Source organism: Oncorhynchus keta, chromosome 10 (genome assembly GCF_023373465.1).
Source record: "Oncorhynchus keta strain PuntledgeMale-10-30-2019 chromosome 10, Oket_V2, whole genome shotgun sequence".
Lineage (NCBI taxonomy): Eukaryota > Metazoa > Chordata > Actinopteri > Salmoniformes > Salmonidae > Oncorhynchus > Oncorhynchus keta.
Window position 1 is genome coordinate 39,462,523 of NC_068430.1, and position 26,532 is coordinate 39,489,054.

The 26,532-nt window shown below is 43.6% G+C and overlaps 1 protein-coding gene across 4 annotated transcripts in view; it reads left to right on the plus strand.

The window, feature by feature from the left end:
* The window catches only part of LOC118388683 (nck-associated protein 5-like), a 130,938-nt gene that overhangs the window by 76,041 nt on the left and 28,365 nt on the right, over positions 1–26,532 (plus strand). For 2 of the 4 annotated variants that reach the window (XM_035778034.2, XM_035778035.2), the window contains exons 3-8: positions 9,448–9,523; positions 11,716–11,850; positions 22,630–22,695; positions 23,980–24,048; positions 24,261–24,299; positions 24,438–24,557. In XM_035778034.2, the coding sequence (XP_035633927.1) occupies positions 11,722–11,850; positions 22,630–22,695; positions 23,980–24,048; positions 24,261–24,299; positions 24,438–24,557 (423 nt within the window). In that variant the 5' untranslated portion in view covers positions 9,448–9,523; positions 11,716–11,721. Of the gene's footprint in view, positions 1–373; positions 625–9,447; positions 9,524–11,715; positions 11,851–22,629; positions 22,696–23,979; positions 24,049–24,260; positions 24,300–24,437; positions 24,558–26,532 lie in introns of those variants that run through there. The other 2 variants (XM_052527001.1, XM_035778036.2) reach the window with 2 other exon arrangements.

Sequence of the window (26,532 nt, forward strand, 5' to 3'; positions counted from 1 at the left end):
ACTCCCTCGACCCCTTCCTCTGTCTATTACAGTACATGCTCATGTGCTTTAGCTCTGGCTTGTGTGCTCGCTCTCTCTCTCTCACTCACACACTCTCTCTCTCTCTCTCTCTCTCTCTCTGCTCGGCTTCTGGAACAATGACAGTCGCTACTGCAGACACACACAATATGCCAGCGTTGCTGCTGCTACCACTGCTATTGCTGCACTAGGATGGCCCTGACGTCTCAGCACTGAGCCTCAGATAGAGAGAGTTCTAGAGACGACACACATCCTTTACCTTCTCCTCTGCCTCTCCTCTTGGAGGGGAGAGAGGCTGAAACTGCAGCACGAGGCTGGCCCAGCTGACACTGGGACTAGGAGCAGTGACTGGCTGGCAGAGGCGCTATGTGCATGGAACATTTTCTCATTACCGTATGTTCATAGGGTTTATTCCATATTGATCCCAGACATGCCCCACACAGGAGCTCTGGAACGTCTAGGATGCTGTGACAGGGTGCTTTCACTATGAGGTGATGATCAGGGAAGAGTGGAGATGAACTGGAAGAAAGGAGGGATGCTATTTTTTGCCAGAGATCTGTAAATGCGGAGCTCTGTCGACGTGGGCTGGTGTGCTTTGTTTATCGTGTGAGTATTTATTTTGTGTATTTTCAGAAGATGGTGGCCTAATTATTTTGTGCATAATGTGTACTTCTTTGTGCACATTTGTGTATGTGGACTGTATGCATGTGGATGTGTTATTAATTAGATCATGTGTGTGTTGTAGCTCATTTTTGCATGCAGAATGTGTGTGTCAGTGTATACGTTTGCATGTGTACGCAATAGCATTTAGGTTAATATTTGTATATGCTTTCTCTCTGTGTCTGTGTGTGTGTGGTTGTTTTTTTCTCTCTGTGTCTAATTTTGTCAGCGGGCTGCTAATCCCCTGGCTGGCAGGCTTTTGCCTGGGTTTTGTTGTGGCGGGCGGTGATCAGAAGCTCTCTACATGATGACGGGGGAGGGGGAGCAGGATGAAACAGCTGGGCTGCTGTGGAAATGGGTGCGTGACCGGGAGTCACCCGTTGGCATGGATCAGCTACTAGCCCCAAATACTCAACTTGGCGTAGTCATAACCAGTTGCCCGCAGGGGGAGTAACCCATATTTGGGGCATTGGGAAGGGGGCACTGCAGGCTTCATTTGATGTTTCTGTTCTACTTAGTCAGCAGAATTATATTATAATGTGCGTAAGATGTTTCAACAAAGCTTAAAGCAACTGTTTATAGAGTAGAATGGGCTTTGGTATTCTTATCCTACACTACACACATTACAATTATTGCCAGTTGCAGCTCTGACATGACTGTACTTAGAGGAATATGGGCAAAACATCAAAAAGAGGCTCCTATACCAATATCACCCCCGTGCCATGACCCTATACCAATATCACCCCCGCACCATGACCCTATACCAATATCACCCCCGCGCCATGACCCTATACCAATATCACCCCCGCACCATGACCCTATACCAATATCACCCCCGCGCCATGACCCTATACCAATATCACCCCCGCGCCATGACCCTATACCAATATCACCCCGCGCCATGACCCTATACCAATATCACCCCGCGCCATGACCCTATACCAATATCACCCCGCGCCATTACCCTATATCAATATCACCCCGCGCCATGACCCTATACCAATATCACCCCGCGCCATGACCCTATACCAATATCACCCCGCGCCATGACCCTATACCAATATCACCCCGCGCCATGACCCTATACCAATATCACCCCGCGCCATGACCCTATACCAATATCACCCCCGCGCCATGACCCTATACCAATATCACCCCCGCGCCATGACCCTATACCAATATCACCCCCGCGCGCCATTACCCTATATCAATATCACCCCCGCGCCATGACCCTATACCAATATCACCCCCGCGCCATGACCCTATACCAATATCACCCCCGCGCCATGACCCTATACCAATATCACCCCGCGCCATGACCCTATACCAATATCACCCCCGCGCCATGACCCTATACCAATATCACCCCGCGCCATGACCCTATAACAATATCACCCCGCGCCATGACCCTATACCAATATCATCCCCCGCGCCATTACCCTATACCAATATCACCCCCGCGCCATGACCCTATACCAATATCACCCCCGCGCCATGACCCTATACCAATATCACCCCCGCGCCATGACCCTATACCAATATCACCCCGCACCATGACCCTATACCAATATCACCCCGCGCCATGACCCTATACCAATATCACCCCCGCGCCATGACCCTATACCAATATCACCCCCGCGCCATGACCCTATACCAATATCACCCCCGCGCCATGACCCTATACCAATATCACCCCCGCGCCATGACCCTATACCAATATCACCCCCGCGCCATGACCCTATACCAATATCACCCCCGCGCCATGACCCTATACCAATATCACCCCCGCGCCATGACCCTATACCAATATCACCCCGCGCCATGACCCTATACCAATATCACCCCGCGCCATGACCCTATACCAATATCACCCCGCGCCATGACCCTATACCAATATCACCCCCGCGCCATGACCCTATACCAATATCACCCCGCGCCATTACCCTATACCAATATCACCCCCGCGCCATGACCCTATACCAATATCACCCCCGCGCCATGACCCTATACCAATATCACCCCCGCGCCATGACCCTATACCAATATCACCCCCGCGCCATGACCCTATACCAATATCACCCCCGCGCCATGACCCTATACCAATATCACCCCGCGCCATGACCCTATACCAATATCACCCCGCGCCATGACCCTATACCAATATCACCCCGCGCCATGACCCTATACCAATATCACCCCGCACCATGACCCTATACCAATATCACCCCGCGCCATGACCCTATACCAATATCACCCCCGCGCCATGACCCTATACCAATATCACCCCCGCGCCATGACCCTATACCAATATCACCCCCGCGCCATGACCCTATACCAATATCACCCCCGCGCCATGACCCTATACCAATATCACCCCCGCGCCATGACCCTATACCAAGCTCTATCATGATCTTCCCGTATGTGTATTTCTCTTTGTTAAAATCACTGGATTGTTTGTTTAACCAGTGTTGTGTTGTGGGGGCGCCTTTATACTGCCAAACTGTAATAAGCCCTGGGGAAGTGATACACTGGTGTGTTGACATAAGGCATAGCAATGAGGGTGGTGTTTGAGTGCATGTGTGTTTGTGTGTGCCTTTTGAACACATAACTTCTCAATTCTCACTAGGTATTGAGTGCTAAATTGTTTTAATAGCTGGACTAGTTAGTGCTTGCTGTTTTTTTTACAAAGAACAAAGGCCAAGTGTGCATCCCAAATGGCACTATGGGCTCTGGTCAAAAGTAGTGCACTGTAAAGGGAATACTAGGGTGCCATTTGGGACATACACTATATTGATTTGATGTTCTGGTCTGGTCTCCTCAAATGTGAGACCCAGTCCACAGTATTTGATCCCTTTTCAAGAGTCCTCTAAGCACGCGGTATTCATGCCAGATGGCTGGCCAGTGTTGGGTATGTATGCCATGCAGTTGGGGATGTTCAAAGAGCTAGACATCTCACCATGACCGTGACTTTGAGGACATGTCTGTAACTCATCTTGTCAGCAGAGTTTGATACAGCTAACTTTGTCATGTGCCTCAAAAAAACAGCCTACCAACCTTCACAGAGACAGAAGGGCTCAAAAGAGCCTAAAAACCTTGAATGAGTGGTGAATTTACAACACTCTCACGAAGCCTCTAAAACATCTCTTGGTGAAGTCAGGACACAGTGGGTCCTCCACTAAAGTACAGACAGATGCTGTTTCTGTTGATAAGCTAGTCTGAGGTATTTGAGGTTATGTCTCATTAATGACCGACGGGGTCTGGTTTTTATAGCTCCTCAGCTGCCCCAGCCTATGTTTTGTTCTGCTCCGCTACGCTCGGTTGGGTGAATTTGCTGACTACTGCAATGTCACAGCACTGACTCAGTCTGACAGAGGCTGTAACTCTCAGGAGCTCAGACTCTAAGGAGTTTTTGAGGTAAAGTTGATCAAGATGGGGGAGCTTTAGACACGGGCCCTGTAATGTATTTCAATATGGTTGAAATAGGCCTATCGCCTACTGTTTATATTTGAATGCAGTCACCTCTGTTTTCATACGTCACTTGTTTGCATCAATTGCAAAGACATTGGCAACTTTGTATTTGTAGTCAACTTTCTTCTGAAGTTACCGGCGGTCACAGAGAGATGAATAAACCATGTGATTCTATGTTTAGCTGAGATCTGTGTATAAAGTGACGCGGGAGGGCAAATCAACAGAGAAACATGGATGTGGGGGTTGTCTGTCCTTGTGCCCATCAGAGTTGGCAAAGATGAAAGAGAGGGAGGGGGGTGTTGATGAGTGATGTCTGAGGAGTCTTTGATAAGATTGTAATTCTTTGTTAATGTTGGCCTCTGTTTTTAGTTTAAAGATGGGAAGGATTTAGTGGTTTCCAGACTTTGCAGTTCACCCTGTGACTTACAGCAAACAGACACAGCTCTTTTATTGCAGTAGTAATGGATAGGGTTTTCTTAAAACGCTTGGATAACTTTTTTCCCTGTAGCTGTACAGTTCGGACTCAGTTCTTCTATGCCCTTTCCAGGAGTTTCTCCCGCTGTCATGACAAATTCATTTCAACAGATGGCTTGGCTTATTTTGGAGAACGTGCAGAATTCTTACCCTGCCATGTTCAAAGGGCCCTTGGATCAAATGTGTTATTGTTTGACTGATTGATTGTTTAATCTGCTCTATTTTTAACCCCTATAAGCACCTGATTTTAATCTGTAAACCACAGCTCCGATCACTCCCTCTCCCTTTCCACCCACCCGAAACACGATTAATTAACGATGGCATATATTTGAGTTGTTTTGATGAGCTAATTATAGTGGAATGGGACTTATCATGCATGGTAGTGTGGATTAATATTCTAGTTTCTGTGATCGTACCCTATCCCAGTCTTTTAGGGAAAGGAGAGCTCCCAAGGCGGGTTGGTGTGGGGTGGGGGGTGGGTGGGTGGGGGCTCTTGGCAGGAGCTTAGAAATGCCCCCGAGGGTAGAATTCTTTTTGATTTGCGTTCAGACGGCGTAGTCAAATCCACCTCCCCACCCCCACAATATACACCCCTGTCTGCATCTCTATATTGGTATATATCTCTTTCTTCTTACTCCCGTTTTCTTTTCTCCTGTTATACCACTTTCTCTCCTCCAATTCTGTCATGACACCTTTTTCTCCCCGTCGTCATTTCTGTGTATATTGGGTGCATTCGGAAAGTATTCAGACCCCTTTTTCCACATTTTGTTACGTTACAGCCGTATTCTAAAATGGATTAAATAAATGCAAATCGTCATCAATCTACACACAATACCCCATAATGACAAAGCAAAAACAGGTTTAGACATTCAGACCCCTTGATACGAGACTCGATATTGAGCTCAGGTGCATCCTGTTTCCATTGATCATCCTTCAGATGTTTCTACAACTTGATTGCAGTCCACCTGTGGTAAATTCAATTGATTGGACATGATTTGGAATGGCACACACCTGTCTATAGCGCCAAGACCAGATTGTCTTGAACCCGATCGTAGTTTGCCAAAAGGCACCTAAAGACTCTAGGACCATGAGAAACAAGATTATCTGGTCTGATGAAACCAAGATTGAACTCTTTGTCCTCAGTGCCAAACGTCACATCTTGAGGAAACCTGGCAGCATCATGCTGTAGGGATGTTTTTCAGCAGCAGGGCCTGGGAGACTAGTCAGGATCGAGGGAAAGATGAAGACCTGCTCCATAGTGCTCAGGACCTCAGACTGGGGGTGAAGGTTCACCTTCCAACAGGACAATGACCCTAAGCACACAGCCAATACAACACAGGAGTGGCTTTGGGACACGTCTCTGAATGTCCTTGAGTGGCCCAGCCAGAGCCCAAACTCAATCGAACATCTCTGGTGAGACCTGAAAATAGCTGTGCAGCGACACTTCCCGTCCAACCTGACAGAGCTTGAGAGTATTTGCAGAGAAGAATGGGAGAAACTCCCTAAATACAGCTGAGCCAAGTTTGTAGCAATTCTTTTCAACTTGTTTTAAGTGTATTGTGTGTAGATTGATGAGGGGAAAAAACAATTTCATCAATTTTAAAATTAGGCTGTAACTTAACAATGTGCAAAAAGTCAAGGGGTCTGAATAATTTTCAAATGCACTGTATAATGAAGAAAATATAAATGCAATGTAAAATGTTGGTAACCCTGTTTTATGAGCTGAAATAAAAGATTCCAGAAAATGTTAATATGCACATTAAAAAGCGTATTTTGTGCACAAATTTGTTTACATCCTGTTAGTGAGCATTTATCCTTTGCCGAGATAATCCATCCACCTGACAGGTGTGGCATATCAAGAAGCTGATTAAACAGCATTATCATTACACAGGTGAACTTTGTGCTGGGGACAATAAAAGGCAACTCTCACTCTCATGTTGTCACGCCTTGGTGTTTTGTGTTTCGTATTGGGGTTTTTGTAGGCATTGGGATTGCGGCTGAGTAGGGGTGTAGCTTAGGTTGGCTGCCTGAGGCGGTTCTCAATCAGAGTCAGGTGATTCTCGTTGTCTCTGATTGGGAACCATATTTAGGTAGCCGGGGTTTCACTGTGTATTTCGTGGGTGATTGTTCCTGTCTCTGTGTAGTGTTCACCAGATAGGCTGTAATTAGGTTTCACGTTCCGTTTGTTGTTTTTGTATTTATTAAGTTATTTCATGTATCGTCATTTGTTTCATTAAAGACATGAGTAACCACCACGCTGCATTTCGGTCCGACTCTCTTTCGACAAACGAAGAACGCCGTTACACATGTGCAGTTTTGTCACACAACACACTGCCACAGATGTCTCAAGTTTTGCTGACTGCAGGAATGTATACCAGCTGTTGCTAGATAATTTAATATGAATTTCTCTACCATAATACAGCTCTGACGTTGTTTTAGAGAATTTGACAGTACGTCCAACTGGCTTCACAACCGCAGACCACATGTAACCACGTCAGCCCAGGACTTCCACATCGGGCTTCTTCACCTGCGGGATCGTCTGAAGGGGTGCTGGGTGCTGAGGAGTATTTCTGTCTCTTATAAAGTACTTTTGTGGGGAAAAACTGATTCTGATTGGCTGGGCCTTGCTCACAAGTGGGTGGGCATCTGCCCTCCCATGTCCACCCATGGCTGCGCCCCTGCCCAGTCATGTGAAATCCATAGATTAGGGCCGGATTTATTTAAATATATTGATTTCCTTATGAACTGTAACTCAGTAAAATCATTGACATTGTTTCGTGTTGCGTTTTTATATTTTTGTTCAGTATATCTTTCTTTATGCCTCTTTCTTTTTGTGTGTTGACTCCACATACCCACTCTCCGATAAACCAACCTGCGAACCCACTGAGCCTCCATCTCTGATGCCCACTCCTGGCAGACAATTGTGGAATTACCCTCCCTGATACTCACGCTGAAATAACGTCCTGCCGCCTACCTACCCCCCTTCCACAGCCTCCAGGTGCACAGTGACACAGAGTGGTTTAAGTCTCTCTAGCCCCAACGCTGTGGCGGCTGCTGGTGAAGTCAGGCCTCATAGGTCTGGTCCTCATTCTGATGCTTTGTCTGCTGACTCCTCAGGGCATTTTATCATTGGAGTGATTCACAGGATCCCAGCATTGGGTTCAGCCCATATATTGTCTTGTTCACCATCGAAACCTGGCACGTGAGGCTATAGCCTAACCCTAGCAATTAGTGTCTGTAGTCATAAGACGAGTCCCCATTCACTGTAGAGTTTACCTTGTAGATCAGAGATTAGATAGGTTATACGTACGGCCCACTGTAGTGAGAGCACTGTTATTAGGTTATCTACTTAAAGATGTAGCCTCACATTCTGCTGCATAGATAGATCAGTATTATTCAATTATGTTATAAGCATCTTTGCTGTGTCTATTTTTTTTATGTGTGGTGGATTATCTTTGTTAGGTTTGAAGGGAGACAGCCGGGGATGATAAAACAACACCATGTCCATCGCAATCTTTTTTTACCTTCTCTTTCCCTCTGCCCCGAACAGAAGGCATTCCCCTAACATGGGTGGTGGTGGGGGTTAACAGTAATGTCTGGGAGGCAACAGCTGATGTCAAGACTGAGACAGGTTTTAAGGGGCTCTTCTGAAGCACCTGTTTGATGGTGTGAAAACACATCCCACCTGGCAGCGCCGGCCCTGCCTGTCTGTGCTTTCTAGAGAGGGGAACTCGGGGAGGATAGGGCAGATGCTCTCAAATGCTTATCTAACCGTAAACGTTGGCACCTGAAGGGGTCCAAGGGAGTCCAGGGGAGGATGAGATGGGGAACTACCTGTCAGAAGTGACATGGGACGGACGGTGAGAGGAACAGGGTGTGGAGAGGGGGAGAGGACAAATGCCTGCCAAGAATCTTTCACTGCAGAGTTATTTTTTTTTTTTTTGTCTTCCTTCGTTTCACTCTGGTGATGAATCAACTTTTCGCTCTCGGTAGGTAATATAAGCTTCCATATTGGGCTATGTTTTTATGTCAACAAATTCCTCTAAGGCTGTGCATTCCATCAGGCCGACGCCTAAACATCCGATCCGCTCCCAATCAGATCTCAAACCGCAACCAACTCTAAATTTACCCCACATAACCATTAGTAGACTAACCACTTGGAATTTAGCTCTGCTGGTTTATCGCAAACCCTGAGCTTTGAATTAGGTGCAGGGTTTGAGCTAATGAGAAACAATGCATTGTAGTGTCCTGGTTTACCATCTGAGGTACTATCAGTTCATGACCCTATCTGTTAACTCATATGAACTCGTTACAAATCCCATAGTGGGGAATGGGCATGAGCTTTATTGCTAGAAGATTTTTATTTTAAAAGGTGGACAAAATGGTTAAAGATGTAGCACGTTATATCTGGTGATTTGGAAATGCCACACAGGGCTAGCATAAACGGGAGGGTCAGTTTAAGTGAACCTAATGTCACATAGTGTCTTGTCTTTGTAGTTTGGATGCAGTTGTGTATCTGTAGGGTTGGATAGAGAATGTTTTGCAGGTTTATTTGGAAAGGGTGCTGGAAATGTCAATGAAGTGGACTGGCTGGTTTGTCTGTTTTTGGTTTGTCTTGTGTCACATCTAAGTGCCACATGCTATGGCAAATGCTTAAAGAGGATGGCTGCGAAAATAGTGAAAGAATGTTTAGCATTACATTTTGGGGGATTACAATGTTGTTTTTTGGTGTGTTTTTTTTCCCATGGAAGATGTATGTTAAACTAAATAGTTAACTCGGGGGAGACCGTGAGACTAAAGTTTTGTCCTTTTTTATGTGTTTCTCAGGTAAATTGTGGAGCGGGCCTGAAGGGCATCATAACTAAACTTGTCCTTTCTGCACATTGTAGATCCAGCCTGACAGGTGGGTACCCCCTCCTACACTCACTCACTCACTCACTCACTCACTCACTCACTCACTCACTCATCACCATGAGTCTATTTTAGTCATTTCTGAACCATTATTTGAATTCTTAGCTGAATCAAAACCCAACCCCCTAAGCTCTATCACGTCAACAGACAGACGTCATCACGAAATAGAAGAGAAAAGCACTGATCTGCAGACTGATAGGAAAAGGTGAAGGAACACTCAAAATGTCAATGTTGTTCCCTTTTACCTTTCATGTGACTTTGTGAAAATTAGCCCCTAACTACGCAAGTCTGCTTATACAACTGCCCTGTTTATTTTGGATTCTCAGAAAGAGGGATACATGGGAGAGGAGAGGCTGCAGCGGCGGCAGTGTATTGATCTAAGCCGGCATGTGGCACCCATCACATGTCCCTGAGAGTGCTCTCTGTCTGGCCTAGACTCTTTGGCCTCTCTGGGTGTATCCCAAATGACACCCTACTCCCTATATTAGGGGTTGGCAAACTATGGTCCACGGGTTTGACCATATCAAAACCTGTATTTGAGGAGGGGATTATTATTTGGGGTTTTTAAAAAACACTCCAGGGCACACTTGAAAATCTAAAGTAGTTACAAAATTTGGAGAAGTTAAAATGGACCTCCTATATTTTCAAAAGCCCTTTTTCTGGACAGAATTTTTTTTTTGACTAAAAAAAATCTGTGCGGCCCTCCATAGAATTTTGAAATCCCGATGTGGCCCTTGAGGCAAAATTCTGGCCCACCCCTGCCCTATATAGTGCAGCATCAGACTCTGGCACACAGCCTCCTGTTCACTTTGATCCCTCCATAAATGAATCCCCTGGTCAAAGACAGTTACCTCAGCTCTGATCAGCTGCATTGAACCATAAACTGACAATTACTGCAGACTGTCGCAACACTGGCAGTTATGCAAAGGATGAACTTTTTCCCTTAACTGACCAAAATAGTCTCTCTGAAGTGTGCTTCAAAGCGGTACCTCATGTATTCCTCACCTGAGAGAGTTTGTCTTTACTTCTCTGTCACCCCATACTTGTTTTATGTCTGCTGTGTCCTCCATCATTATTAATCTTTTTATTCCTTTTTAGAACGTATTATAGATGTAAATCAGCCATTTAAAACTCTGTGGAATCCCATATAGGCGAGAAGACTGCAGTTTGCCCCACGTAGTCCACGCTTCAGATACCTCTGGCCGTCTTGAAAGGGGTCAATAGGTTGTTTTGGATGGGCAGAGAAAGGGGTTAGAATAGGGGCGACTGTGCTTTAATTTACTGGCCCTGTCTACGGCCCATCCTCTGGATACAAAGACTGGTTGGTTGGTTTATGGCCTGAGCTGGCAGCCCTTCCCAATAAAGCACAAAACTGGGGAGCTGGGGAGAAGAGTAAAGACACAACTGTTCCATTTTTAAACCTCAAAGTAGGGCCTAAATGTAGTGGTATTGTGTATTTCAGACTAAAACTCTAATGTTCTTTCTACTGAATAACTCTATTATTTTCCTAATAAATCACGAGACCTCATCTTCACATGATCGTGATTGATAGTTTGATAAAGGACTCTGAAACCTTGGATGGAAAGTAAGTCTGGCAATTTTTATAAACCACAGAGCTTCTGTTTCGCCGCTTCTGGTCCAGTCATGGTGACCTGGTGATCAAATGAAACTATATCTAGAAAATCATCCCCTGCTTCATTAATGTGATTGTCATTGCACATATGATCAGGGGTGTTAAGAATTCATATGTACAGCTTTTTATTCGGGTACAGCATTCATTTAAATCTCAATTAATCCCGTTTTCATTGTCACTATCACTACTGAAAACAGTCTCCGTAACCAAAATCAGAGTGTGTGGAAAGGTGAAATGTAGGTGAAAATATAAAAGCTTATTTTAATTATCACCCTGGAAAGAGTGTGAAACCATGACAAATCCCCATGAAATGTTGATGTTGTTATTGTGTGCAGTGACATTATTACCCAACTTCTGTATTACTATGGTAACCGTGTCCCCAACCTCTCTCTAAGCTTTGGGGTGAAATTTCCCCTAGGTTCAGGAACCCTCTCCCAATCCTGACCTTAATTCCTAGCCGGACGCAAAACTGACCCAAGATCAGCTTCTAGGGGCAACTTAACCCTGCACCGTTACTAACCGTGTCCCTAACCGTCTTTTCTGCACTGCAGGTAGTAATGGAGTCTGAGGAGACAGAGCTGAGAGATTGTGATGAGGCCTTTGAGTCAGAAGAGGGCGATGTGGAGCCATACCTGGAGGAGCCGGCGAGCAGCAGGGAGCTCCTAGAGAGGCTCAGGGAGCTGGAGGTGAGACCCAGGGAGAAAGAGGGCAGGGCTGGGGAACACAAGACTGTGGGCTGTATGCCAATTTGTCTTTCTTTGATTCCTCACATCCGATCTCCTCACCTACTCAACTGTATTGGATGAGAAAACCCAAGGTTCCCTCCCCTTGGATCTTCTTCTTCAATTGGTTTTGAGGAGGAGACAAAGAGGAATTGAGAAAGGGCTTTAGTCTTGACCTCTGGAGGTGGGGACTATCTGGGTACACCTGGAGACTGAGAGCTGCATCAGTCAAAGCATTCAATGGAAACGAATAACAGTTTGCAACATTTAATTAATGCAGTTGCTTGCTTTGACCGAGAATTGCAGCTGTCGAAATGATCACATGCTTCAGTCTTTGATTCATCCTAGAGCAGCAGTGATATTTACTTTTAATACCATCACTAGCACTGTGTCATTATTAATGCTAGTAGAATTTGTATTTCATATTTATTTTCAAGATTATGCCAATTTGATAGATGTGCACATGGTGGCGTATATATCAAGTGTCTCGGGGTAGGAGTGCTGATTTTAGGAACAGTTATGCATTTTACATCTCAATGAATAAGATTACATGGACTGGGGGAACCAGGGCCCGTTTACACATAGTGTCTCAGAGTAGAAAATTGCTGCGAATAGAGGCATTTTACTCCTACTGTTATGGGCAAAAGTAAAAGCTATGCATGAACCGTCTTTAGTCATAAGAGTCACACAGATATTTAGGAGACCTCATGAGCTGTCCTAACCATTTAAGAGGTATCTTGTGACTTGATAATAGAACAATGCAGCGAGTCAGTGATTCCTGCGCCACGTGCACATTTGAATTGGAGTTAAAATAAGGTTTTTATATATTTCATATTTTTATATGATTAATCCATAAATAATCTAGACCTACATGCAACAGTATCTCTAGCGCTTTTGACAAAGATTTCACTAAATACATATAACCACTAAGCTAATAAAAAATGGATTTTGTTTAAGTTGTTATTTCAAGTTACCCATTTGGAGGGCAACATCATGTTGTTACAAAATATGTCTAGTCAGGATAACGTGATGCCACGGAATGGCATGCTAGTTTCTTTCGCATTCCAGATGTTGAAATTCAGCAAAATATAGCCTCTTTAACACCCTCAAACACCCACTTTTATTTTGTAAACTGCGAAACTGCGCTTTGTACACAGTTTGATGAATGACTGGTAGAGGAGTCCAACAGCAGACCGGACAAACAGCAAAGAAACAATATACAGATTGGTGTCCTACCGAACAATTTACGACCGAGGAGGAGGCGTCGTGCTGGGCACGGCACCTGACTGAGGAAGTCACCAAACTTAAGGTATCATTCTAGCAGAGGTTTGATGGACTCAATGAGTCTAAAGAACTTAAAAAGACACCAAGGCCGTGCTGAACAGAGTAAGCAAGGAAGAGACTCTGTTGACGGAGAAGACCTAAAATAACTTAAAGACCGGGACCACCTGAATACTAAGGTGATCGACCTGGAATCGCATGGAAGGAGGAATAACCTGGTTCAGGTGGGCCTGGTGGATGAGATGAGATGGATGAGATACTCCGGTACATTCTGGACATGAAAGAGACTGAACCAGTAACGGAGATGGAGAGACATCAGACGCTTCCGATCCCGCTCAATCCCACCCAAACCACCGCGTCCATACTACATACGCCTGCTACAGTGGGGTGACCGACAAAACATCATGAGAGCTGCAGGCAAGAAGGAGAAGCTGATCTGGGGAGGGATGTGAATGTGATGTGATGTTTACCACAGATGTGAAATTGCGCTCTGGTGCATCCTGTTTCCATTGATCATCCTTGATGTTTCTACAACTTGATTGGAGTCCACCTGTGGTAAATTCAATTGATTGGACATGATTTGGAAAGGCACACACCTGTCAGTGCAAAAACCAAGCCATGTTAGAGCAAAAACCAAGCCATGAGGTCAAAGGAATTGTCCGTCGAGCTCTGAGACAGGATTGTGTTGAGGCACGGATCTGGGGAAGGGCACCAGCACATTTCTGCAGCATTGAAGGTCCCCAAGAACACAGTGGCCTCATCATTCTGAAATGGAATAAGTTTGGAATCACCAAGACTCTTCCTAGAGCTGGCCGCCCAGCCAAACTGAGCAATCGGGGTAGAAGCGGTCATGAAGGTTCTCTGGTCTGATGAAACCAAGAATGAACTTTTTGGCCTGAATGCAAAGTGTCACATCTGGATGAAACCTGGTACTATCCTTACTGAAGCATTGTAGTTGCAGCATCATGCTGTGGGGATGTTTTTCAGCAGCAGGGACTGGGAGTAGGGCTATTGCGGTGACCGTATTACCGCGGTCATGATCCATGGAGGCAGTCAAATTCCATGTGACCGCTTAGTCACGGTAATTAGGCTTCTCCAAGCTCTGATGCTGCTGATGGTCATTAGTAGCCTACCACACTTGCTAACTGCCTGGTACTCAGCACTTATTGTCCCTCCAATCACTCTGACATTAATGCAAATGTATTAAAAAATCTAATCAAACACTTCATGAGAGCCCATGAGCTGATGTTGTGCAACATTTCAATAGGCTATGGAATTGCGCTAGAAAACAGCGTGATGGCCTCTACTGAAAAGAGGAGGATGAGCTTTCTATAGGCTAGGCCTACTATATTTATTTTTCAACTTTCTTAATATTAAGCACATTGCTTATATTTACAACAGGAGTATAGCATACCTGGCTGGCATGAAAATAAACCACAAGGAAAAGCGTCTTCCATTCACTATTTAAGTGCATAGATGATATCGATTTTTCATTGCAGGTGCATGAAAATGGTCCATTCTAAATCAAAACAAATGTCACACATATATTATTTATAATATATTTAGTATATGTAACGACAATATTAGATCAATAATAGTCCAATGGGTGACAATATTAGCCTATCAGTTGTGAATTATATATTATCACTTGTGGATGATGCCCAGCATTAGAAACAATGCCTTTTTTGGGCTACTTCTTCGAATCATAGTCGCACACCTCATGTAGCCTAGCCCATAGGCCTATATGTTTTAATAAGGTTTGTATCAAAAGTGGCTAAATAACTTCTTAAAATTAAGCACATTAATCTGCTTTACAAGAGGTGTAGAGCCTAACTGGCATACATAAACAGCGCATGAGTTTCAAGTTTGGGGAAGATGATTTTCACCTTTTTAATAAAAGCATTACATGCATAATCGCATTTGTGGTTGCTTTTGAGAATGGTGTTTTCCTGCTAATGGAACATTCGCACTTGAAGCCTACTGCCGTGTGCCTATTGCTGCACTTATAATGTGAAGAATAGCCTAATAGTTTATCAACATTTTATTAACATCTGTTGCATCAGCCTCATTGCGTAAAAAAAAATGTGGGATGCTAGTGGATTTACTCATTTGTGATCTATCGCATCCCACAACTGCCCCAGACTCTTTGGAATATGTATTTATCGCACAGAATAGAATGGGTCAACTTTTGTTCTATGGGGGATAGTAGATTGACATAGGCTCGTGCTTCTGCTGTTCATTAGGCCTACTCATCTGGTTGGCTGACGAAAAGTAGATGTGGACAGTTCTTCCAATATCTTTAATATGCACAAGGACGCGCGCAGTTCCATCCCGGATGTGTCAGTCTTCACTTGTAGTCTGTGAGAAAGACCCGATCATGTGATGGAGAGCGGTGTGAGATGAGAGATGCCTCTGAGCAAGTAGCATTTAGTGAGAATGGCTGCAAAAGCTTGGATTGTTTTGCCACACAAAGGGGATGCTGCTGGGAAATTCAAGGTATTATTAAGCGACTGACGAAGTGTGTACAGCCTGCGCAAAAAGCAGAGCTCACTCAGAGCTCACTTTTTTCAAATCATCATTCCAGTTGCATCATGCAGCCTTACAATGTATTAAAAATCAAAACATGTTTGTAGAACAACTAAAGTTACATTAATAACTCTAAATTAAGCATATAGGAGTACCTATTTCTTTGTTAACCGCTCAACACAGAATAGTCGCGTGTGCGCACTCGCTCTAATCGTTTGGAGAAAATATCCTTTCTATTTTATTTAGCTTTGTTCAATTGTATTCTTCATACTATAAAATAATGCCACAGAATTCTAAGCAAATCTTGTCTGTTAAATGAACTGGTGTAGCCCACAGCCATTTGGCATAGGCACATCAGGACCTACCTAACATAAGGAAACTCAGAATGTGCTATTGTCACGTTTTATCAAGGTGGGTGGAATCAGGCGCAGAGAGCAGGTTTCAGTGATTCGACAGTTTATTCTCCGGCGCACAAAAACACGGTCAACCCAACACACAGGGTGAATAATCCAACACAGGATCAAAATAGACCGGAGAATAAAGCACAAGTACTACACCAAATGACATGAATACAAAAAACAATCCCGCACAAAACAAGGGCGGGACAACCTACTACATACATAAGGACGTTAATTAAACTAAAATACACACAGGTGAAACTAATAAGACAAAACCAACAGACACACGAAAAAGGGATCGGTAGTGGCTAGTAGGACGGCGACGACGACCGCCGAGCACCGCCCGAACAGGCAGGAGAGCCAACTTCGGTGGAAGTCGTGACAGCTATTCTGTTCTTCTGAAATAAACTACATTTTCATTATATCATGCTTCTTTAGACCTGTCTAAAATAAATCATGGATTTATTGTGAAGGTGTAGGCTATATTACATGGATTTATTAGACTAAAATGTAGATGTTTCAAATGTCAGCACCAGTGGGTTGTAGGCTGTGTGGAAGCCAGGAGATGCTAAATGTGTTTATGTTAATTAACGGTAAATTACCATGAGGTCGACAGTTATTTGCTTGACAATCACCGGCTGATCTAATTTCGTGACCGCCACAGACCTAACTGGGAGACTAGTCAGGATCGAGGGAAAGATGAACTGAGCAAAGTACAGAGAGATCCTTGATAAAAACCTGCTCCATGGTGCTCAGGACCTCAGACTGGGGGTAAAGGTTCACCTTCCAACAGGACAATGACCCTAAGCACACAGCCAAGACAACACAGGAGTGGCTTCGGGACAAGTCTCTGAATGTCCTTTTGTGGCCCAGCCAGAGCCCGGGCTCCCCATCCAACCTGACAGAATTTGAGAGGATCTGCAGAGAAGAATGGGAGAAACTCCCCAAATACAGGCGTCCCAAGGTTGTAGCGTCATACCCAAGAAGACTCGAGGTTGTAATTTCTGCCAAAGGTGCTTCAACAAAGTACTGAGTAAAGGGTCTGAATACTTATCTAAACGTGATATGTTTTTTTTTTTAACATTTTGCATAAATTTGCAAAAACGTCAAACCTGTTTTTGCTTTGCCATTATGCGGTATTGTATGTAGATTGGTGAGGAGAATAAGAATTATTAGAATAAGGCTGTAATAAAATGTGGACAAAGTCAAGGGGTCTGATCGATCTGTATCAATCTGAGTGGTCATAACTTCAGTCAACCTACATGCTGATGATATCTTAATCCCAGCAGTTCGATACTGGGTGTGCAACAGCTCATACGAGCATTTGGCTAATTTTCTGGAAATAAGGTATAATCAGAGTAAGAGTGAGGCTATTCTTCTGAACCACCACACATTTTCAGCTCACAAGGGAAATGCTCCATTTGCATGAAATACCTTGGGAGAAATATCAAGTCACCAGTTAATAAGATATTTCATCTAAATGGTCCAGGTCTCCTTAAAACCATTCGGGACGACATTACAACATTATATTCTACCTTTATCACTATGGGGTAGCTCAGAGGTGATAAAGATGAGCATACTCCCGAGACTATCTTTCCTTATGTCAGCTATACCACTTCAGTTCCCTCAGCACTGGTTTAAAGAGATAAACAGTTTCTTTTCAAGCTTCTTGTGGAAAGAAAATAAACTTTAGAAGCAACCACAAAAAAACTGTCCGTGCCAACAAGTGAGGGTGGATTAGGTGTTCCTAATGTGTATTTGTACTACTTGTCATATAATGCAAGATACCCACTGGCATGTGGCTATACAAATGGGGGAGTAGCAGGCACCTGGGATTGGTTAGAGGAAGAAATTGTGAGGGAACATAAGTCGACCTCTTTATCACTATGGTATTACCCCAAGTTCCACTGCAAGATAGATAACCCACTACAGGAGTACTCTTGTGAAGTGGCAAAGATACTTAATTAAAGGTTATCTATCAATGGAGAATCCTTCCCTTCATGTCCAATATGGAAGCGCCCCTTGTTTACTGAAGGGGAAAGACATTGGCTAATATCACCTGGCAACGCCAGAACATCAGTCAGGTGTGGTAGGTTGTAAAGGGCGGAGAAAATATGCCATTCCAAGAACTGATGTCAGCGTTTGGCCTGAATAATATAGCATTTCTACCCTATTTACAGCTCAAATGAATTCTAAAGTGTATTTCCTCAAAGTTTTATTGATGTGGGATTTAAAAGTACTTTAGACAACAAACTGGGGAATGTTGCTAATGGTAAAGGAACGGTTTCTGCCCTATACAAGCTGGTTGGTCTCTCCTCCCGAAATAGTAACACCTCTACTCCGTTATGTTGGGAGCAGGACATGGATGTATCTATTACCACAGCACAATGTGATGCAATATGGAAAATGCAACATCAATATCCAATTGTGTAAGGTACAAGATTATTCAAATAAAGATATTACACAGGGCATGCATCACATGACACAAGTTGAAAAAGATGGATCAAAGCCTGGAAATGTCCAGTTGTCAAAGGATTCTGGACTGAGGTAGTTGATATGCTGTCTGAAATCTTGAATGTACAGTGATGGAGTGCTGCATCAGCTGACTAGGCCTCCACAATCACCTGACCTCAACCCAATTGAGATAGTTTGGGATGAGTTGGACTGCAGAATGAAGGAAAAGCAGCCAACAAGGGCTCAGCATATGTGGGAACTCCTTCAAAACTGTTTGAAAAGCATTCCTCCTGAAGCTGGTTGAGAGAATGCCAAGAGTGTGCAAAGCTGTCATCAAGGCAAAGTGGCTACTTTGAATAATCTCAAATATAAAATATATAGAGATTTATTTAACACTTTTTTTTGGTTACTACATGATTCCATATGTTTTATTTCATAGTTATTCTACAATGTAGAAAATAGTAAAAAAAAAAATAAAGAAAAACCCTGGAATCAGTAGGTGTGTCCAAACTTTAGACTGGTACTGTTTGTCTCCAACTGTGTCCTGTAGTGTACCTTCTTGGGAGCATTGTGGGTAATATTCAACCTAGAACCATGCACGCATCATTGCTCTGGCCCAACTATCAGTGAAACAGACAATTCTTATAAAAAGGACTTCTTGGACATATTGACTATGGAACGAGCAGCATCGGCCCTCCAAGACTATGACAATGGACACTATCAGAACACATGTAAACCATAGAACAACCTCAATATATCAATTCATAACCTAAACTATCGTTTGTTCAAAAATGTTCCACACTGTAGACGGCATGTGTGCTTATCCTGGTGATTGTGGGTGCGCTCGCTTCCATGCCTGCCTGGGCATCCGGAAAGGCTTGATGCTTCCCGTCCTTGGAAAATCCTTTTGGGGCAGGGGCGTTGCCCTGATGGCTTCTCTGAGTGGCTTTTAGGTTGGGTTTCTGTATAAGCACTTTGTGACATCTGCTGATGTAAAAAGGGCTTTATAAATCAATTTGATTGATTGAGTAAAATATGTACATATAACTAGGATTAAAGTGACTAGGAAACAGGATAGATAATAAACAGTAGCAGCAGCGTATGTGATGAGTAAAAAAAGTTAGTGCAAAAAGGGCCAATGCAGATAGTCCATTAAATATTTGATGGCTTGGGGGTAGAAGCAGTTCAGGGTCCTGTTGGTTCCAGACTTGGTGAATCAGTACACCTTGCCAATGCGCTAGAAACAACAGTCTATGACTTAGGTGGCTGGAGTCTTTGACAAATTTTAGGGCCTTCCTCTGACACCGCCTGGTATAGAGGTCCTGAATAGCAGGAAGCCTTCTACAGTGATGTACTGTTTTGATCATGCAGACTGGAATATCAGGAAGCCTTCTACAGGGATGTACTGTTTTGATCATGCAGACTGGAATATCAGGAAGCCTTCTACAGGGATGTACTGTTTTGATCATGCAGACTGGAATATCAGGAAGCCTTCTACAGTGATGTACTGTTTTGATCATGCAGACTGGAATATCAGGAAGCCCCCCTTCTCCGTGGCTGACGTGAGTATAACATTCTAAACGTGTTGACCCTCGCAAGGCTGCTGGCCCAGACGGCATACCAAGCCGCGTCCTCAAAGCATTGCCCAGACCAGCTGGCTGGTGTGTTTACGGACATATTCAATTGCTCCCTATCCCAGTCTGCTGTCCCCACATGCTTCAAGATGGCCACCATTGTTCCTGTACCCAAGAAGGCAAAGATAACTGAACTAAATGACTACTGAACTAAATGTAGCACTCAGTTGCGTCATCATGAAGTGCTTTGAGAGACTAGTCAAGGATCATATCACCTCCACCTTACCGGCCACCATAGATTCACTTCAGTTTGCATACCGCCCCAACAGGTCCACAGACGATGCAATCGCCATCACACTGCACACTGCCCTATCCCATCTGGACAAAATTAATACCTATGTAAGAATTCTGTTCATTGACTACAGCTCAGCATTCAGCACCATAGTACCCTCCAAGCTCATCATCAAGCTGGAGGCCCTTGGTCTCAACCCCGTCCTGTGGAATTGGTTCCTGGACTTTCTGATGTGCCGCCCCCAGGTGGTGAAGGTAGGAAACAATATCCCCACTTCGCTGACCAACACAGGGGCCCCACAAGGGTGCGTGCTCAGCCCCCTCCTGTACTCCCTGTTCACCCACGACTGCGTGGCCATGCACACCTCCAACTCAATCATCAAGTTCGCAGGCGACAGTAATGGGCTTGATTACCAACAACAACGAGACAGTCTACAAGGAGGAGGTGAGATCACTCAGAGTGTGGTGTCAGGAAAACAACCTCTCACCCCATGTCAACAAAACAAAGGAGATGATCGTGAACTTCAGGAAACAGCAGAGGGAGCACATCGAAGGGACAGCAGTGGAGAAGGTGGAAAGTTGGTTAAGTTCCTCGGCGTACATATCACAGACAAATTGAAATGGTCCTCTCACACAGACAGTGTGATGAAGAAGGAAGGATAAAATACAAGTTAAATAGTTAATAATTAAGAGTAGGCAAAGTGATTGTCAGGTGAAAAGTATATTGAACGTTTTACCATTGCACCATTTGATGTACAGTCACGTTCACTGTGGTTGTCTGAAGTGTGCTATGGAGTTTGCAGTTGGCGAAGCCTCATTGCTATTGGTTATTTCCCATAATTTGCAGCAATGCCAATGAGCGTCATCACTATCTTTGCTGTACCTCAAGTTGGTGTGATTACAGAGCTGAGAAACTTTTAGAAGTTGATTTTACTCCTGGCTCACAGTTTGTCTGGGCAGTGTCTTAACATCCTCCTTAAACCTACTCTGAGCTAAGAGTTGTTTTGTTTTTGTCTTAAAACCAGTTTTAGCAGGATTCCCAGAACCTTTTCTGAGATGCTTTGTAGATTAGCAGGCCTACTCTTAGACTCTTGATAGCCCTGATTTCAGGGCTATGCATTTAATTGTATCATATTCCACCAGGTGTCTCCCTCCTCCCGCGAAATAAGCTGTTTTAACACAGTCTGATCTCTGAATGAAAAGGATGCTTATGTATGTATGGGTGGGGAGGCCATAGAAGTCAGCTGAGAGCCTGGCATGGCAAGTGAATATACCATTTATATGCTCAATAATAGTATTGGTTTTGAATGCTTTTGTGGGTCAAAGATCCCTCCCCGCATTTGACTAATTCACCATTTTTATCTCTTTTGGCGATGAGGGTATTTTGGAAGGGATGTTCGGGGAGCCAGGGGCCACTTTGCATGACATACCCCCACTCTCCTCTCAGCTTAGTACAAGATGATGGATATCACACGACTGAGTAACCTGCAGCTACTTTCAGGGCTTTGCTTTATCGACAAATCTAAAAGGCTCTGCCATTAGAGCCTTAAGTGCCTGTGTTAAATCTCTTAACTCGGCACTATAGACCGCTGCAGCACTTTAAAAGTTGTTATAACACCTTGAAGTCTCCCAGCTCTTCTGACCCTATCTCCTGGGCCCTAGTGGCAGAATGAGAGGTGGGAAAGAAAGTGCTTTAAAAACACTTCTTCTCAGAGCCTCTTTTTATTTTGAGAAAAACAACATTTTTGTGTTTTATAATCATGTCACTGTGATGGAGAGGGCTCTTACTGTTACTGTGGTTATATACCCTCGACTGAGGCCCTGCAGTACTTATGAAATGTTGCAAAATCAGGTGATGGTCCTCTGCCTTCTGTATATCAGCCAACCCACACTTTGTGTAGAGGACACCATTGAAGCTTATTACACATATTGCTCTCAGGTTGGGTACTTGAGCGACCCATTGAGTTTCAGACGTGACAGGATCACACACACACACACACACACACACACACACACACACACACACACACATATATATATACACTCACACACACACAGAAAATCTCCCTACCTACACACTACAAAGATGACACTTTCACAAACGGTCTCTCCCTGTCCCAATTTGTATACACGTGCACACACCTTCACCCTTAGCACAGTGGTGTATTGATGTGTGAATCAGGCTGTAATTGCTGCTGCGTCTCTTCCCTGTTCTGCAGGGAATTATATTGATTGTGATCATCTTGTACTGCTCACTGAGGGATCCACCAAGCCCTACTTTAAAGGTGATTAACGCTCAAATCAGAGGCCGAACCAAATCTCCATAAGATTATACATTGACCAATGTGTATATGTTTATCTATCTAAGAAATGATCTCGCCCTTTATCTGGCTTGAACTGAACTGGCTTGCCCACACATTCTCTGTCACTCACTCACTCACTCACTCACTCACTCACTCACTCACACTCACACACACACACACACACACACACACACACACACACACACACACACACACACACACACACACACACACACACACACACACACACACACACACACACACACACACACACACACACACACACACACACACACACTTGATAATGCAATACATTTTGACCAAGCAAGTCTCTGATTCCTGTTCCCCTTCGAAACGTCATAAACAAACAGATAGAAAACTCTGTTTTCTCTGCTCGGTTGAGATGTGAATTTATAGTGCGGGGAAATGATTTGGTCTCTCGTCTTCCTTTTTCCCTCACCGTTCACCTGATTATTGAGCACTTGGGCCCGTCACAGCTTCTGTGACCCACTGTAGAGGGAGCATTAAATGTGTGAGGGCTGTTTTGATGTGCAGACACTGGTGGTTTTAGTGCCTGTTTTCTATTTTTGTCTTCTTTCTCACTCCCTTTTTTATTCCAATCAGCCTGTTCGTTCTTTTTTCTTTCCCATTATTTCCTCCACTACTTAATGACACTTAGAAGATTAGTCCAAATGAGTACTAAAAGATATCCTAATCATTTCAAATAAATCAAACTACTAACCCTCCTCATCTTGTCTCTGTTTCCCTCTTTCTTTCAATCTTTCAGAATGCTTCCCTCTTTCCACTTCCCTCTCTTTCCACTTCCCTCTCTTTCTACTTTGTTCCTTCTTTCCCCCATCACTCAGTCTGTCCCCTATCAGCCCTTCGATTTCGTCTTCGCCGCGGTGACATATTTGCGCTTTTGATCATGGCGAATGAGCCGGTGGCCGGATTCTCTTTGACTCCATCTGCACCTATCAGAGCAAGGAGAAGGAGAAGAGAAAAATACCTACCTCATAATTTCCTCTTTTTTCCATTTCTTTAACACTGTTAAATTCTCCATGAAATGAAACAGAACATATTGTTGGGAAAGATTGTGAAATCAAGGGATTTTTTCATTCTAGGTGTAGACATTTGAAACGGATCATATGAAACAGAGGTGGGGATGAATCTCCTGAGGTTGATCTTTGTTGTCAAATGAATGCTTTTGATAGACACCGATTACATACGTCTATCTCTTTTCTCTCCTCTCTCTCTCCTTTGTAGGCTGATAATTCAGTCCTGGCCCTTGCGAATGAGAGCCAGAGAGAGGCGTATGAAAGGTGTCTGGATGAGGTGAGTTTTCATATAGAGATGCAGTACACATTAGGAGAATGTCATCCTGACACTGTCACACTGTATTCTGTCTGTCTCTGTACCCATTACTTGAAATGTCTCAGCTTTTATACTCTGCTATGATTACTGTCCACTCTTAAGACTCCAAAATCATTCTCAATTTCTGGCCACAGACCAAAGCAAAGATTAAACTTGTATTATATTTCACTCAGGTTGCCAACCACGTGGTACAGGCCCTTCTGAGTCAAAAGGTAAGACATGGTGCATCAAGACAAATCAATGATGTTCAGACTGAAGTCTAACAAGTCAAGGAACAGTTCATTACACAACAAGGTGTGTGTGTGTGTGTGTCAGTTGTTTTTTTATTTGTGTTATGTGTTTTGTCCTAGGACCTGCGGGAGGAGTGTATTAAGTTGAAGATGCGTGTGTTTGATCTGGAGAGACAGAACAGAACTCTGACTGAGCTCTTTGCCCAGAAACTACACCCCCAGGATAGCTCTCTGCAACAGGTACAGAACGTGTGTGTGTGTGTGACAGTTTTCTCTCTCAGCAGTAAGTTGCTTTTCATTTTATTTTCAGTCGTTTTTTCTAAACTAGATTGAATGCGACAGGAGACATTAATTAGAATTAGTCATGAGTACTGACAGACAGTTGTTGAAAGTGTGACCAAAGAAGGTGTGTGTGTGTGTGTGTGTGTGTGTGTGTGTGTGTGTGTGTGTGTGTGTGTGTGTGTGTGTGTGTGTGTGTGTGTGTGTGTGTGTGTGTGTGTGTGTGTGTGTGTGTGTGTGTGTGTGTGTGTGTGTGTGTGTGTGTGTGTGTGTGTGTTGGACGCAATGCATACAGATGTACTATCTTAATTTGACCATTTTCTTAGAGCAGGAAAATTATCCCGAAGCAACAAGCAATGTGGATTATAATTCATGGACATTTATGCATGGGTTGATACATTTTTTGTTAAGTGGAATAAAGTTTAAAATGCTTGTGGAAATTACAGTGCCTTCAGAAAGGATTCATACCCCTTGACTTATTCCACATGTTGTTGTTACAGCCTGAATTCAAAATAGGTTAAATATGATAATGTTACCCGTCTGGGGCGGCAGCGTAGCCTAGTGGTTAGAGCGTTGGACTAGTAACCGGAAGGTTGCCTGAGCTGACAAGGTACAAATCTGTCGTTCTGCCCCTGAACAGGCAGTTAACCCACTGTTCCCAGGCCGTCATTGAAAATAAGAATGTGTTCTTAACTGACTTGCCTGGTTAAATAAAGGTAAAATAAAATAAATAAAAGTCTACGTGCAATACCCCATAATGACAAAGTGGAAATAGGTTTTTAGAAATGTTTGCTAATTTATTTAAAATGAAATACAGAAATATCTCATTTACACAAGTGTTCACATCCCTGAGTCAATACATGTTAGAATCACCTTTGGCAGTGATTACAGCTGTGAGTCTTTCTGGGTAAGTTTCTAAGAGCTTTGCACACCTGGATTGTACAACATTTGCACATTATTCTTTAAAAAAATATTCAAGCTCTGTGAAGCTGTCTGTTGATCATTGCAAGACGATTTAAGTCAAAACTGTAACTAGGACACTCAGGAAAATTCAATGTCATCTAGTTAAGTAACTCCAGTGTTTTGGCTGAGTGTTTTAGGCTATTGTCATGCTAAAAGGTGAATTTTTCTCCCAGTGTATGTGGGAAGGCAGAATGACCAGGTTTTCCTCCAGGATTTGCCTGTGCTTAGCTCTATTCTTAGCTCTTTTTTTATCCTAAATAACTCCCTAGTGTTTGCCGTTGACAAGCATAGCCAAAACATGATGCGGCCAACACCATGCTTGAAAATGTGATGAGTTGTGTTGAATTTGCCACAAACATAACGCTTTGTATTCAGGACATAAAGTTAATTTCTTTGCCACATTTTTTGCAGTTTTACTTTAGTGCCTTTTTGCAAACAGGATGCATGTTTTGGAATATTTTTATTCTGTACAGGCTTCCTTCTTTTCACTCTGTCATTTAGGTTAGTATTGTGGAGTAGCTACAATGTTGTTGATCCATCCTCAGTTTTCTCCAATCACAGCCATTAAACTCTATCTGTTTTAAAGTCACCATTGGCCTCACGATGAAATCCCTGAGTGTTTTTTTTATCCCTCTCCAAGTGTAATTAATAACTTCATCATGCTCAAAGGGATATTCTGTTTTTTTTTTACCCATCTACCAATAGGTGCCTTTCTTTGCGAGGCATTGGAAAACCTCCCTGGTCTTTGTGGGTAAATCTGTGTTTGAAATGTACTGCTCGACTGAGGGACCTTACAGATAATAGTATGTGTGGGATACAGAGATGAAGTAGTCATTCAAAAATCATTATTGCACACCAAGCGAGTCCATGCAACTTTATTATGGAACATGTTAATAAAGCAGATTTTTACTCCTGAACTTATTTAGGCTTGCCATAACAAAGGTGTTGAATACTTATTGACTCAAGACATTTC